The 16,194-nt window shown below is 24.2% G+C and overlaps 7 protein-coding genes across 15 annotated transcripts in view; 4 read left to right on the forward strand and 3 right to left on the reverse strand.

Annotated features, from left to right (window-relative positions):
• The first annotated feature begins 130 nt into the window (after positions 1–130).
• LOC108000384 (large ribosomal subunit protein uL22m) lies at positions 131–6,485 on the forward strand. 8 transcript variants are annotated; one of them, XM_062086585.1, is made up of 5 exons: positions 4,797–4,907; positions 5,389–5,417; positions 5,656–5,853; positions 5,933–6,146; positions 6,217–6,485. In XM_062086585.1, exons 3-5 carry the CDS (start codon positions 5,659–5,661, stop codon positions 6,435–6,437), a joined length of 630 nt encoding a protein of 209 aa, XP_061942569.1. In that variant the 5' UTR covers positions 4,797–4,907; positions 5,389–5,417; positions 5,656–5,658; the 3' UTR covers positions 6,438–6,485. The 8 variants fall into 8 exon arrangements, with proteins under 8 accessions (XP_061942571.1, XP_016916173.1, XP_061942572.1 ...); XM_062086586.1 differs by having other exon boundaries at positions 4,901–4,921; XM_062086584.1 differs by lacking the exon at positions 4,797–4,907 and adding an exon at positions 4,939–5,075.
• Positions 930–4,761, reverse strand: LOC108000381 (dnaJ homolog subfamily B member 12). Its single transcript, XM_017060679.3, has 8 exons — positions 4,625–4,761; positions 4,052–4,202; positions 3,733–3,878; positions 3,525–3,665; positions 3,296–3,426; positions 3,105–3,220; positions 2,747–2,910; positions 930–2,616 (listed from the first exon to the last, which is right to left on the reverse strand). The coding sequence occupies exons 1-8, from the start codon at positions 4,755–4,757 to the stop codon at positions 2,504–2,506; spliced, it is 1,095 nt and encodes a 364-aa protein (XP_016916168.1). The 5' UTR covers positions 4,758–4,761; the 3' UTR covers positions 930–2,503.
• An 84-nt stretch (positions 6,486–6,569) lies between the features above and the next one.
• On the reverse strand, positions 6,570–7,202 carry LOC108000385 (large ribosomal subunit protein eL39). The gene is made up of 3 exons (XM_017060686.3): positions 7,054–7,202; positions 6,832–6,935; positions 6,570–6,704 (listed from the first exon to the last, which is right to left on the reverse strand). The coding sequence occupies exons 1-3, from the start codon at positions 7,054–7,056 to the stop codon at positions 6,656–6,658; spliced, it is 156 nt and encodes a 51-aa protein (XP_016916175.1). The 5' UTR covers positions 7,057–7,202; the 3' UTR covers positions 6,570–6,655.
• Positions 7,203–7,499: 297 nt separating this feature from the next.
• Positions 7,500–9,423, forward strand: LOC108000382 (electron transfer flavoprotein subunit alpha, mitochondrial). The gene is made up of 4 exons (XM_017060680.2): positions 7,500–7,867; positions 8,172–8,501; positions 8,595–9,047; positions 9,121–9,423. Exons 1-4 carry the CDS (start codon positions 7,826–7,828, stop codon positions 9,295–9,297), a joined length of 1,002 nt encoding a protein of 333 aa, XP_016916169.1. The 5' UTR covers positions 7,500–7,825; the 3' UTR covers positions 9,298–9,423.
• Positions 9,424–9,647: 224 nt separating this feature from the next.
• On the forward strand, positions 9,648–14,145 carry LOC108000380 (apoptosis inhibitor 5). The gene is made up of 9 exons (XM_017060678.3): positions 9,648–10,001; positions 10,245–10,406; positions 10,491–10,656; positions 10,746–10,906; positions 10,981–11,178; positions 11,258–11,449; positions 11,519–11,902; positions 11,996–12,149; positions 12,246–14,145. Exons 1-9 carry the CDS (start codon positions 9,900–9,902, stop codon positions 12,332–12,334), a joined length of 1,608 nt encoding a protein of 535 aa, XP_016916167.1. The 5' UTR covers positions 9,648–9,899; the 3' UTR covers positions 12,335–14,145.
• On the reverse strand, positions 14,137–15,314 carry LOC108000383 (mediator of RNA polymerase II transcription subunit 7). Its single transcript, XM_017060681.3, has 3 exons — positions 14,798–15,314; positions 14,570–14,722; positions 14,137–14,503 (listed from the first exon to the last, which is right to left on the reverse strand). Exons 1-3 carry the CDS (start codon positions 15,125–15,127, stop codon positions 14,303–14,305), a joined length of 684 nt encoding a protein of 227 aa, XP_016916170.1. The 5' UTR covers positions 15,128–15,314; the 3' UTR covers positions 14,137–14,302.
• Positions 15,315–15,664: 350 nt separating this feature from the next.
• The window catches only part of LOC108000293 (tyrosine-protein kinase Btk), a 152,409-nt gene continuing 151,879 nt past the window's right edge, over positions 15,665–16,194 (forward strand). For both annotated transcript variants that reach the window (XM_028668003.2, XM_017060530.3), the window contains exon 1: positions 15,665–15,982. Coding sequence is in view for 1 of the 2 variants with exons in the window: in XM_017060530.3 (XP_016916019.1) it covers positions 15,980–15,982 (3 nt within the window). In the remaining variant the exon portion in view is untranslated. The remainder of the gene's footprint in view (positions 15,983–16,194) is intronic.

Raw genomic sequence — 16,194 nt, forward strand, 5'->3', positions numbered from 1 at the left:
GACAGCTTTTTAATATTGTAACCGGCGAACAGACGGGTAACCGACTAGCCGCGAATCACGTGGGTGCATCGACTGACATTTCACCTGGCATTCAGCAAGAATTTCGCCGCGGCATCACGATCCTCCTCATACAGTATCAGGCCGCCTTGAAACCGACTTTTCATCCGGTAGACCTTGGAACACGTTTCAACGATCATCATACTTCGCTTACGGTTCACGAGAGTCATATAATCCTTGGATGTAACAGATGTTCCATGTAACGGAATCTTCTCGTGAGATATTTTCATAAAATTTTATGAGCAATACGATTAAATTGTGGTTTTTAGTTTTTTTTTTTTTTAATAAGTAATTATAATAAACTTTCTTGGTTTGGTTTCTGTTATTTTTGTATTTCGTTAAATTTTGAGAGAAAGATGCTGAGATATAGATAATAAGGAAATTCTAAGGATTAAGGATTCTAAGGAAATAGATCTGATAGTAGATAATAAAAAATCGATATGGATGACCTGAATTGCAGGATTCAATAAAAAGTCTAAATATCTGATACTCGATAGGAAATTTCTTAATTTGCAGGGATCCATGGAGTGAGGAGCAATCTGTAAAAATTACATGATATTAGAATTATGATATTTATTAAAAGAAATTAAAATGAAGTTTGAAATTAAAAATGATTTGACGATTATTATGTTTTTTAAATATATTTTCGAAACATATAGATAAAAGATATTTACTTATGTTATCAATCATTGATAAATTTTATTGATAAAAGAACAAATAATAAAAATTAATAAAAGCATTAGATGAGATGGATTGAATGTTATAGGTATAGATCTATCTTTTCATAATGAAAGCATTATTATATAGTCTTATATAGTTTTTAGCATTATCAATAATTAATAATTTTAAAAGTTTATAAACTTTCAAATTGATTAATTTTTAAAATTCCTTTATTTTAGCTAATTAAAATACTTTGACATATATATTTATAATATACACGTAATGATTTAGATAAATAAGTGCTATTAAACATACAAGAATTGGCCAAATTATAAAACAAATTTGATATGTGCAGTTCGATTAAACTGATTCGCATAAATGTTTCAAATGTTATTCTCGAACGATTTCAAAAAGTTCAACAGTTTGAGATTATTATAAAGATAACAATTAGTACCGAAAAATTCCAACATCACACAAAAAAAATATTTTCTCAAGATAAATATATTGGTCAATATATATCTCATTATCCATATACATTATAATTTATAAATAAGAACAAACATAAGTGGTCATTTATCAGATTGATAGGAATTTCTTTTTTTTTCAACTTTATGCCCATATAAAAATTTACGACGCAATGACGTATATGGTATGTGTATGACTGTAGCTTAATCAAAATTATTTATTATTCATTTTTCATGATAATATGTATGCTTTTCTTTCTTTAATTTAAATTACATAAATTTTTCGAATAAAAAATAATATACATAAATGTAAATATGTGTCACAATTACTATGTTCTTGCTTGTAATATATCGTGCATTTCTCATAATAACAGAAGGAATGTATCCAGTGTAATATTGCGTCCATAAAATTTTTAACATTAATAACTTTCTATATTATTTAATACTGTGCAATAGATTATTTTTTAATGCAAAAAAAAAATTTACATGAATTTCGATATTACCCACAACTTAGGCCTTACAAACTAAATGGGTTTTTTCAATATTAAAATTAATTTTTATTCTTCTTTAAAAGAAATGCATTAATTTCATTCATTTTCTCTTACATTTTTTTATTCTTTTATATATATAATTTTTATATATAATTTAAATGAGTTTTTTAAATCTTTATTTTTAAATTTCCTGTGTACAAGCAGTTTCAATATTGCAACAATATCTTTATTAAAATCGTCAAAATCATTATGTGCTAGGATTAAAAAAACTTTCAATTTAACTATTAAATAATATGGCAAGAATTGAATTAAAATTTTAATGAACAAATTCTTTCAATGAGTATAAATAATTAGAAATATTTTAAAATCTTCAAAATTAATGTTTATCACTTACTATATCAATCAGCTATTTCTCCTCGTGTCGTAATAATGGAACATAAATAATCCTGATTAACAATGTATATAAATTAATCAACATATGATTTTTATATTTTAAAATTATATGATTCAATCTAATGAATTTGAAATATGTTACCTTAATTATATTATATGATAGATTCATGTACCATATTGGAATTCATCATACTTGCTACTATAATGAATCCTATATTAATTTACAATTTGAATATGTGGAACAAACAGCTTAAACGGCCTATGTAAAAATTCATGGATCAGAAGAATATCATTTATCAATTTGGATGCGAAGATATATAATATATTCGCATGTATTATAATGTTTGATATTCTTCATTTCATCCAATAGTAACTACACATGTGTAAATATAATATACACCTATCTACAACAAAATTCTATTCAATAACATAACGTCGCTATGCTCCTTGTAATTCTTGTACCTTCTTACATGAAGGTGTTTCAATATTTTTAGCTTTGAAAAATAATTCTTGATCTCCAAAGTTTCTTGCTTTCCACATCATTGTTTCTCCTAGGGATTAAAGAAACAATGTATCCAAAAATATATATTTCTTGACTTTTAAATTAAAGCCTTTTTTTCTAAGAGCAACAGTACCCTGCTAGATTGAGGCATTTAAAAATCAATTAAATAAAATACTTACTATAACTTTTCTCTCTAAAACAGGCATGTCTCAAATTATTCAGGTATTCTTCTTCAACAGAAATTTCTAGTCTACGTAAGCTGCCTTGATATTCAGTATGAAAGTTTTCTTTGACATAGTAGGGCACCTTTAATCCTTGAGTTGTTCTCAGTACAGAATATTTTCTGCGCACAAATTTAAAATGTGCATATAATCCCTTTCATACAAATCAATCACTCTTGTTTGAAATAAAATATACCAGAGACAAAAGCCGAGAAAATAAAGCATAAGTAATAGAATTGAAACATCACATAGAATTATTAATTAAAACTAATTTATTCATCGTTATTCGTCGATAAATATTTGTAAATACACTTACGCGTTAGAATGCAAGCTATATACAGGATCTGATATAAAGAAACTGCTCATCATAGTTAACAATATTAATAATAGCACAGGTAACATTTGAAGGAATGTGGTATATCCATTTGCTTGCTAAAAATCATAATATTTATTAAAAATAATCACATATTTAATTAAAGTATAAATAAATACATTTTTTTTCCATACTTGAGAGTGAGCATGTTGAGCTTGTGCATCTTGTTGTCTTGCCCATCTACCAGAACGTCTCATATAAAATTCTTGTTGTGGAAATCCACCTCCAAAGAACATACTAAATAATTCTTCTGCTGTTATATCAGCTAAAAAAAATTAATTTAATCAGTTATTTAAATACTTATAAGAATTTATGATATGAAATAATTCTATGAAAAAAATAAACATATTATAATAATCTTACTTTCAAATCCTCTTGTATAATTATAATGTGAATGATTTTGATGAGCTTGAGCACTTTGAAGTCTTTCTTCCTCAGGACCATACATATCATATTGCTTTCTCTTTTCAACATCAGTCAAAATAGCAACAGCATTTCCAATAGCTGTGTATATGTAAATTACAATTTGTTATAATAAATTTGTTGTAAATATATTTTAATTATCATTTACCTTTAAAGGCTTCAGCAGCACCTGGTGCTTTATTTTTATCTGGATGTAACTGAAGTGCTAATTTTTTATATGCCTTCTTAATATCACTATCAGTTGCATCTTTATTTACACCCAAAATTTCATAATAATCTTTACATTTTTTGATTCTACAAACAAATAAATTATTTTGTAGTTTATTAATAATAAGAAAAAATATTAGATTATAATACAAATATCAGAATTAAATAACAAATTTTATTATTATATTTTAAATATTTTGTTTACATTAATGTTTTTAAAACTTCAGAATTTCATTTAATTAATTAATTAATATAAATACCTTTTAATATGTTCAAGTTGCTCCTTTGTATAATCACTAGAAGCTTGAGTATGTGTGGTTTCTTTAGATGCAGTTTGACGTTTCCTAAGTGTAGGTTCAGATTCAGACTTTTGATTTTGTTTTGATAACATTGTCACTTTTGCTAACACATCTGTAAATATTTATAATTAATGAATTATAGGCATTTTATATTTCATATAATTATATAAATTTTTTTTCATTATCAATTTTTTATTTTTATTTATGTATATTACAATTTTTATTCATATTCATACTATTTTCTTTTAATAATAATTTACATAATGATAAATTCACATACTAATAGTAAATATAAATGAAATTTTATTTTCGTACAACTATAGAAACTGTTTTTTAAACTCAATAAATATTAAGATAATTTCTAAAAAAATAATAATGCTATATAACAATTTTATAACATAATTTTGTTGAAACTCAAAAATATGGTGTAGATTTCTTTCAATATAATGACAATTTTATGAATGGATAAAATAAAAAATAAAAAGCGATTGATTGATATTATATACTGATTGAAATAGATTTTTGTCAACTTACCTTCTGCTTTTTTCATTGGATATAGTTTTAGTGCTTTACGTACAAATTTTTCTGCCTCTTCGTACTTTTTTTCTCGTAGATATAGTTCTGCAAGTTCCATACATCGCTCCGCCTCATCTTTATTACTATCCATGATTTTTTTTTTAAAGACCGAATTAAACTTTATACTAACGCAATGACGGAGCAAAATAGTAAATAGATTTAATCACACACTAATTCTCCGCCATAGCAATTTAATAAGTTGCGTCATGAACACGATACAAAGTAGAGCATTCGACTACGTGTAAGTGACGATACGTAGGTGCTGCTTATAATATACTGATTATTATTTCTGCTGACATATCTGACAATTTGATTCTAATATCAACCAATCAAAATGTCTACTCGAATGAAATTTATTTATAAAAAAACAATTTTATTAATAATAATAGAAAATGAATTATAAAAAAAAGTAAATAAAAAGACACACAGTATCGATTTTTAAAACTTAATATTGATCTTTCTTTAATTAAATGAAATAATTTTTTATTTTTTATATAATAAAAATTAATTATTTTATAATGAATAATTTTTAATTTTTATAAATGGAATAAGAATTTGTCATAAAATAAATAAACTCTAATTTGTATGTCAGGTTAAAATATTTCTGTCAATAGTAACTAGTGTTTTTTGAATAGATGTGTTTTGAAGACGATATTTGAAAATATTTCTTTATTATTCTTTATATACAATAAAATATTAATTAGAAATTTTTTGTCACATAGTTTTTAAATATTTATATGTTATAAAAAATGTAAGTATATATAATATTTTGAATTGATATTTAACTAGCATTTGTTTATAATGTACTTTGATTTTAAAAGGTTATCTTTTATTATTTTACAAATATTTATATTTATATTAAAAATAAATTACATAAATTATTTTTTTATAAATATTTTAATATAATATTTATAAAAAAAATTTTAATTTCATAAATTAATTTAATAAATTAATTCATAATTTTAATGTATATTTTTTCATCTTTATAGAAGATGCAGAATATAAAACAGTGTGTACGATTTATATCGCATAAATTATTTAAAACAACTAATTCGAATTGTTTATCTAGTATACAAAGATCATATTATTTTTTTAAATCCGATGATGAGGATGTAGAAAAAGGTTTTCTTAAATATAACAATGTTGTTTTTCCTCCACAAAAACCAGATGAAGAAAAAAGACCAGGTGTAAGTATAATTTATTAATAATTAAAGAATTTTATCTTATCAATTAAAATATAAGTATTTTCTATATTTATATTTACAGTATGTTTGTCATGCAAAAAAAAACATAAAATATAGTCCATTGAAAATGTGGTATATTGCTTCTTTTGTAAGAGGTATGTCTGTAGATGAAGCTGTTAAACAATTGAGTTTTTTAAAGAAAAAAGGTGCAGCTATAGCCAAGGAAGTGATTTTAGAGGCACAAAAGATAGCTGTGGAAGAACATGATATTGAATTCAAAAGTAATTTATGGGTTGGTCAGTACATTAATTACAAAATATATTCAAATATATTAGGAATATTATATTATTTTAATTAATTTTTCAGCTGAATCTTTTGCAACAAAAGGTGTAGTAATAAAAGGATTACGACGTCATGCTAGATCAAGATTTGGAATAGTACATTATAGACATACTCATTACTTTGTACGTTTAGAAGAAGGAAAACCACCAAAAAATTATTATTTATCAGCACCTAAAAGCGGTGAAGAATTATTAAAAGAATGGATGGAACAAATGCGTCACCGCAAAATATATAATTCATTATAATATGTATATAAATATATATAAATAAATATTGTTATAAATATTATTAAATCATTTTCTCTCTGAAATTATTGATCGATATAAAATTCGTGTTATAATTAAAAAATAAATTTTTATAAATATAAGATGTAAATGTAATGTTACAATTAGAATTTATTTAAAAATGAATAATTAATATAATTAATATTACAATAAATGTAAAGAAAATACATAAATGTATTTTACAGTTTCAACTTGGTTCTTCTCCAATGACGCCGTTTAGCATTATATCTAAAATTATATATATAAATTATAAAATTATAAAATTATAAAATAATATATATATATATATATATATACAATAATAATAAATAGCAAATTAAATGAAAATTCAAGCATGTATTTTAATGATTTTTACCTAATAGTATTGCCAGTTCGCATCCTGACCCATTGAGGAATCGGTCTGTTTTGTTTTAATTTCTTAGCAAGTTTTCGTTTGATAATAAATGTTTTGTGAGCCGACTGAAATAAATAATAAAATCCATATATTTCTTAAATATAATATTCTGATAATTATAGAGATATATTTTATAGGATGTTAAAATAATTATTAGATTAAGTAATTTTATTTCAACCTTACCATTTTGTTCGGATAGCAACTAATGAAATGGCCAAACTTGACTGCGTATTACATTAAACAGGATTTCCAATATTAAAATTTCACTATATAAAAGTTACTACTAAGTATTTAGTAATAAATATTAAACAGGATTTTTATATAAAAATAATATATACTAGATAAACATTTTAAATATTATTATAAATATATAAATATAATATTAATTTTAATAATGTTAATTTTAGTATAATTTAACTAATAAGTTTTAGAATTTAAAATAATTAAAAATATTTAAATTTTATAATTTAGAATTATTAATGTTAATTTTATTTATAATAATATTATTTAATAATAATATAAAAAAAATATTTAATTTCAAAATTAATATTATTTTAAATTGATTTAAAATATACATCTTTATAAATATATATATACTTTCATAATATATTTATAATATATTCTATAATATATTCATAAAATATATTTAGTAAAATGCACCACATAGAAATTTTTATTTTAATAAAAAAAATCAAATCTAATCCATTTAAATAAAATGTATTAAAAGAAATAGGAAATTTTTTTTTTTTTTTTTTTGATTATTAGATTGATAGAACGCTACATTTTATTATTACTTGATTTAGAGATATTATTTTTATTTTTTTTATTATTTTTTTGATTGAACTTTGGACTTTATTATACGATTTAATTATTAGATATAAAATTAACTTGAATTAAGTATTTTCTTAGTTATTGTTTAATTAAGTCAAGCTGAAACATTAAAAATTATAAAAAAATGTTCGCTACTTACTTTAGAACATTTCGAATTGCAAATAAAGTGAGTATCAAGAGATTCAATTTTCTTGATTCTTATTTGTTTTAACCTTTAATTCTTAATATATACAATTCTTTTTTTATCAACGAAGTATAAATTTCTATTATCTATAATATTTCAATGATTTTTTATTTATAAAATATATTTTTTTTTAATGTAATCATTAATTAAATATTAATTTTATATATAATAGAATTATATATCTTTTTAATATCATTAATAATAAAAATAATATAAATTAAAATAAAATTCTAAATTGTTTGTTCAAAAAAAACAAAATATTTAATCAAATTATTTAATATTTTAGTATGGCTTATTGGCACGTTGTGAATCTACATTAGTTATTGCAGAACATAATAATGAATCACTATTACCTATTACTTGTAATACTTTAACTGCAGCAAAAAAGATTGGTGGAGATATAACAGTTTTAGTTGCTGGTAGCAAATGTGATACAGTTGCACAAAGTGTTAGTAAAGCTAATGGTGTATCTAAAGTTTTAATCGCAGATAGTGATGCTTTTAAAGGATTTTTCCCAGAAGCATTAACTCCTTTGATTCTTAGAATTCAAAATGAATATAAATTTACCCATATCTTAACTGGTGCTACTGCTTTTGGTAAAGCATTATTACCAAGAGTAAGTATCAAATTAAAGGATATATTTTTTTTATTTTTATATGCAATTATGAAATATTTTTTTGTAATTCATATATAAATTTTATTTTTTAAGATTGCAGCTAAATTAGATGTATCTCCAGTAAGTGATATTATTGATATTAAATCAACTGATACATTTATCCGTACTATTTATGCAGGAAATGCAATTCAAACTTTAAAATGTAAAGACAATGTAAAAATAGTTACAATAAGGGGTACTTCATTTGAAGCTACACCTTTAGAAGGAGGCAATGCCAAGTGTGAATCTGCACCAGCTGGTGATTATAAATCACAGTTGATAGAATTCATTAAACAGGAGTTATCTAAATCTGATAGACCAGAATTAACATCTGCAAAGGTTGTTATATCTGGAGGAAGAGGAATGAAGTCTGGTGAGAACTTCAAATTATTATATACTTTAGCAGATAAACTTAATGCTGCAGTTGGTGCATCTCGTGCTGCTGTTGATGCTGGTTTTGTGCCTAATGATTTACAAATAGGACAAACTGGAAAAATTGTTGCTCCAGTAAGTTTGATTTATAATTATATATAATTATTATTATTAAAAAGTTATTTATATTTTAATTTATATTATATAGAACTTATACATTGCTGTTGGAATTTCTGGAGCAATTCAGCATCTTGCTGGTATGAAAGATTCAAAGACAATTGTTGCGATTAACAAGGATCCAGAAGCACCTATCTTTCAAGTAGCTGATTATGGCTTAGTTGCTGACTTATTTAAGGCTGTTCCTGAACTCACGGAAAAATTGTAAATTTTGATATAATATTTTATAAATATTTTTGTTATAATATCTATATAAATATATATATATATATATATACATATATATATACAAAATGTTCTTAGAAAATAATAAATTTTTATATGATTTAAAATATATGTGCTTTAATTATCTATTTTAATTTTATGTATTAATAATTTAAGATTAATTATATTGTCTTTATTTTAGTAAATTGATTGTACTTTAGGTTGTAGCATTAAATATGGTATCATGAAGTTTTTTTTAAATTTCATAATAATATATTATTACATTCTCAGTTTCAGAAAATGAAAAAACTTTCAAGAATTTTTTTCAAGAAATTTTTTTCAAGAAAATGTTCTCAGAAAATGAAAAAACTTCCAAGAAATTTTATATAAATATTTAATCAACGTAGTAATTTTGATAATATTTATCGCATACATATGTAATTTTCGACTTGAACGCCACCATGAATGCCCGTCCTTTCATACTTTGGTTATATATATATGTATATAGAACGGCTGCCATCTTTGTCGTTTCTTGGCGTGGTGCATGGCCGGCTAGATTACCTATTTTTGAGTGTAAAATCGTATTTATATGTTTTGTGTCTTTAGATGTGGAAATTCGATAATAATTTTATCATGAGTATGGACAGTATCGAAAAATTATACAAAAATTTTGGCATTTTGGCTGATGCCAAAGATAAATTAGCCGAGGTAGTCTACAAACTTGGTTATATTGAATAACCACATTTACTCATTTCTATCTTTTATAATTTTTTGTATTTATAAGCATAAAATATATATTTTATTTCTCGTATTTTTAATATTTGCAAATATCTTATTAATTTGAAATTGATTGAATGATATTTTTATCATGGAAATGATAATTCAATTGTACATAAATAATTAATCAGAAGAAATAGTAAATATTATTAAATTTTTATTTGAACATTACAGCATGAAAAAGAATATTTAGAGATTCTAACAGCAGTAAAAGGATCACCTAAAGAAAAACGACTAGCATCACAATTCATTGCAAGGTTTTTTAAATATTTCCCAAAATTGGCTGATCAGGCTATAGATGCCCATTTAGATCTTTGTGAAGATGAGGATATGGCTGTATATTTTTTTTTTATTATTTATATTGTTAATATATGCATAGTATATATATAAAAAATATAAAATTTTATAATTTATTTTTAGATCAGGAAACAAGCAATTAAAGATTTACCTGCGTTATGTAAAGATAATAAAGAACATACAGCTAGAATTGCAGATATTTTAGCCCAATTACTTCAAGCTGAAGATCCATCTGAATTAGCTGTAGTTCATAATAGTGTTATGTCTCTTATGAAAACAGATCCAAGAGGTATTATTAATACATATAATATATATATTATAATTACTTGTTATTAGACTTATGAAATGTTAACTGTATTTCATTATTTTTTTCTGTAGGTACAATAAGTGGATTTTTTAGTCAGATTATTAATGGTGATGATGGAACACGTGAGCGTTGCATTAAGTTCCTAGCAACAAAATTAAAAGCAATAGGTCATGATATTATTACTAAAGAACCAGAAGATCTTTTAATTTCAGAATGCAAAAAAGTGTTACAAGTATGATTTTTTTATAACCATAGTTACCATAATTTTTTTAATTTATATGATTTTTATAATACTTCCATATTTAGGATGTTACTGCTGATGAATTCCACAGTATTATGGAAGTTCTTGCATGGACTAGATTAGGTACAACAATTAGTGGACAGCAAGAATTAGTAGATATTACAGTTGAACAAGCTGAATTGTCTGAACCATTCAAACATACTAATGTTGAACAGTGGAATAGACTTGTACAATGTATTAAACATGCACTTCCATTCTTTAGTGTAAATATAATCTAATCAAATTTTTAAAAGTCATTTTCTGTTTATTTATAAAATTTACAATAATGTATTTATTTTTTAGTCTCAAATAGATTCATCGCGTTTTGTTTCTTATATTTGTATACAAGTTTTACCACATCTTTCTTTAATTACTTCACCTGATGGAAGAGATGTACAATTGGAGTTATTAAAACTTCTTGCTGAATTAGCTGTATTTTGTGGCACAATTGATAAGCCAGAAGAAAAAGTACAACAACTTTATAATACTCTTATTGTAAGTAATGATATTATTGAAAATGTATATTTTATTTAGATAATATTAATAATATTTTAATATTTTTAGACATATATGCCACTACCTCCAGTCACAGAAATAACTGAAGTACCACAATTACAGTTCAGTCATGTTGAATGTCTCATGTATGCTTTTCATAAATTATGCAAGCAAACACCAGAATTTTTAATGAAAGATCCAGAACAGCTTAAGGAATTTAGATTAAGATTACAGTATTTTGCACGTGGTATTCAAGGTTATATAAAAAAATTACGAGAAGCAATTAGTGGAAAATCAGAAGAAGAATTAAAGTCAGAGGAGAATCAATTAAAAGTTGTTGCTTTGAAAACAACAAATAATATTAACACTTTAATTAAAGATTTGTTTCATTCACCACCCAGTTTTAAAAGTGTTATACATCTTTCATGGAAAACAACAGCTAATGATAAGAAGGTATGTATTAAATAATTCTATTTTCTATAATTCTAATTTTTTTAAAAAAATGTATTTTATTAAATATCTTAATTTTTTTATTCATTATTCTAGAATGAAAAGCATTCATCTGCTCAGAAGAGACATACACCAATTACATTTGGAAATGACAGCAATTCTAATAAACGAAGTAAAGAGGATAAAAGTAAAAGGGAATTATATACTCCTCCTAGTGGAAAATATAGTTCAAACATATCATCAAATTATGGTAATTTAATAAAAAGAAACATTATTTTATAAAATAGTTAAAGATCATAAGAAAAAAAATATAGAAAAAGAATTTTCTTTCATTATTTTATTATAGGTCGAGGTAGATTTAGAGGAAATAGGTCAGGTGGTCGAGGTGGTTATAGACCGCGAGGTCGTGGAACGTGGAGAAAAAATTTTTATTAACTCTATGATTATTTAAATTTTTAAAAAGCATGAAATGGTAAAAGCTGCAATAATATAAAAACTATATCAGGCCTGTAAAATGTACATATAAAAATGAAGAATGTAAAAGTGATTATTTACAGAAAGTGCTTTTTAAAAAAAGTGACAAAGGAAATACAACTTTTTTGTTCTATAAATCTTAGTGTAAAGAAAGTGTTTTCTTGTGAAAGCTTTAAGTACACACCATACATACAAGTTTCAAACACAAAATTATAAGGATCAATAATTCACTAAATACAGTGATAATCACTGACAATTGTCATAATGAAATATTGACATTTAAAGAAGAGAAGATTGGTGTGAAAATAATATACTAATTGTGTTATGACAATTTTTTTATTGTTAAACAAATGAAAAATACAATTTGGAGAAACTTGAGTTTGGAAAAAGTGAATAAGTACGTGGGAAGAAGTGAGCAAGATGACATCATGAACTTCAAGAAGTGTTTATTATGAAACTATTAATCAGGTACTTTAACAGGCAATACAACAAATAAAATAATGACGAGAAAATGGTGCAAGGACACAGTATGTGAATCATTTGAAATGAAGAATTATCAAATATCAGAACCAAAAATTTCATATAGAGAATATTTAAAAATTCATACTGTACAATGACCGGTTTGTGCTATGACATGGACACTGGTGTTACACGTATTTGCAAAAGACAGACAATTTCTTTCTTCCACAACAACTCTAGATGTTAAAATAGTATCAAAATGTATTCCTGTATTTCCTAGTTCTTCCTATTCCTCTTTCTAGATAACATTTTTTATTTCTTTTGCCAACAGGAAAACGACGATTGGAGTAATTGAGGAAACATCAAAATGGAACATTTTTTGGAAATATAATAAAATCAAAGAAACTTAAACTTAAAGAGAAACTTAAAATTTTATTTTCAATTTCTCAAATTATGTTAGTTATATTTACAATTATACATATTTTTTATTTACTATTTCTATTCTATAGTATAAAATATTTAACTTTTTTGTCAATTAAATAAATAAATAATTTTTTTTATCAAAATAATTAATTTAAGTATAAAAGCAATATAAAATTATTAAAATCTTTTATTAAATATAAATAAAAAATATAATACAAAATCGAAAAGTTTCTTTGATTATGTAAAAATAAAGATATAATTTTTATTGCATACTTTTTATTTTGCAGATGCTGTATATGATTCTTGTTGAATGGATAGCAAAGCAGACCAAAAATAATCATTTTTTGATTACAGATTACCAGATCAAGGAGGAAATTTATAAGGAAAGATTATAACTTTATTCTTTTCAGGAATTGAGGCATGGTTGTATATTATCTTTTATTTGTATATTCATGGTAGCTGTTTTGTAAGGTGAGTTTAAAAACATATTGTGTCCTTTTCCTATCCACCATTGAATAAAAATTGTGTAATGCTAATAATATAATAATAATAATTCATGAATATATTATCATTTAATTTAATAAATAATAATATTGCATAATATATGTTGTATTTTTTATGCCCAATATCGAGTGTTATTACACAGTTAATTAAACTATTTGTGAAAAATTTACAATTATCGAATATTTATGTGTTTTAATTAATATTTAATACAAATGTTTTGTAATTTGTCAATTACGTAATTATATAAAAATTTACTTGTATGTATTAATATATTGTAACATTTTAAAAATATTATTTTTGTTTATTATGATTTCAAATATGTAAACATTACTTTAGTAAATTTACTGCAATATTATTAGAAGAATAAAAACTATTGATTTAAATTATATTGTCTTTTTAATATATGTAATGAAATAGATAAATTGTACAGAAAATTTATACCTGTTGTTTAATAAATATACTACACTTCTAGAATTATTATTACAATATATCTTACAATTATAATTACAATAATTTTTACAGTATACGTTTAAAAAAGAAATTTCAATATAATCCATTCGATGAAATCATATCATCTATCGTTTTGCACATAATACGATCACATGGATTACACGGATCTGGAGTTTGCTGTTCAGAACCTAAATTATCAACAGATTCCATAGCATCTGTATTTATTGCTAATTTAGAATCTAATTCTGAAGTATCTGGTAACATTTGCAATGCATGTTGTAAAATTTCTTGGACCTATAAAAAAAATTATTATAACTTCAAATGCACATTATGCCAATGTTAATTAATTAAAAATCATACCTTTTCTAAATGTTTCTGAAATCTAAGTGCTGTTTCTATACGCTGTCTACGTTGCAATTCCATCATTACCCTTAATGTTTCTCTAGCTTGATGTGGTCTGAATTCATTTAATAAGTGATGAATATGAATGAATAATAAACTAAGATCTTCCACCTGTAAACAATAATACAAACATTGACTATTTGTTTTATGCTAAAATGTTATATTATAATATATATATTATATTACTTTTTCTGCACGTCTTGGACTATCAGGACATTGTACGAGTAAATCTATTAGATCCAAAAAATTAACAAGCAATGAGTGGTTCAATTTTTTCAACTCTCGTCGTCGATCGAAATGCTGAGGATATAACCTTTTAATTCCTTGAGCTTCAAGAGGTCTAATAATTGTATCATCTGCGTTAAATACATTTCCAAACATCGAATAAGTATCGTGTATTGGCAGTGGTGGCCTTGGTGCTCTGCCTCGACGAACATTTTCATCTGTATACAAATTAATATACTGAACTGGAGGTAGAGGAAGAGAACTGACTTGTATCGCCTCTGGTGCTGCCATTTTTAATGTGTAATATCGATTCAATAAAAAATAAGGAATAATTTCACTTAAAATATTTTTTCAATAAAATACGTAGGAGGTTAAATTCGAACTTGAATAGAACTTGACTGTTGTCAAACTGATTGGAATATTAACGTCAGTGCGCATGTCTATAATTTCGCGCGTAGTCGCCATTTTTTTTTTTTTTACACAATTTATTTTCCGTTTATTTAATATTTATAATATAAAAACTTATAATAATATTACAAAAACTATATTTATAAATTAAACTACAAAATCTAGTTTCACGCTAATATATTAATATTTTATTTTAGATTACATTAATGTAATTTCATAATTCAACATATTTTTCTATTAATACTTTTCTTTTGCAAATATCATATTAATCAAAATATTTGTGCACTTTTTGCAAAATTTTCAACGAATTAATAAAAGTTAAATAAATATACAACTAAAACAAAACAACATATAACGTAGCCTTCAAATCCGCCATTTTGTTTTTTTAAAATGAGTCAACAGGTATTCTCTGTTGGCCAGTTAATACGTTAATGCCAGCAGGACGTCGAACTCAGATTGGGGATTTTCGTTGTTTAAGTAGCAAAACAAAAGAGTGAACGTGTGGATATTGTTTATTTTTTGATTAAAAAATCCTTCTCACGATGTGATGATATTTCGGATAAATGCTTTACTAACGTAGTGAGGTATTTCCTGCTATCTTGTGAATTTCCAACGTCTTCGTTTGACAGATTGTCGGTGTGTGTATGCGTTCGTTCCACGTGAATTCTTTGTTTGGGCACCGGTCATGTTTCTGACAAGTATTGAAATTGCGAGGTGGTAGCAGTACTCTAGTGCATGGTAAGTTGATTTTCTGTTATAAATTTTATATATATGAATGTTATTGCAACTAAACTTTCACATAGAAATATTCATATAGCCGAGTGTCAGGATAACCACAAACTATCGCGTTGTCGTTGATCTCACTGTTCTGTTATGTCTCTAATTTCAAGGAGAATGCCTTTGTGTGATTATTTTCTCTTATGATCAAACACTTATAAAGTAATATAAGT

The sequence above is a fragment of the Apis cerana genome, linkage group LG16 (genome assembly GCF_029169275.1).
Source record: "Apis cerana isolate GH-2021 linkage group LG16, AcerK_1.0, whole genome shotgun sequence".
NCBI classification, from domain to species: Eukaryota; Metazoa; Arthropoda; class Insecta; order Hymenoptera; family Apidae; genus Apis; species Apis cerana.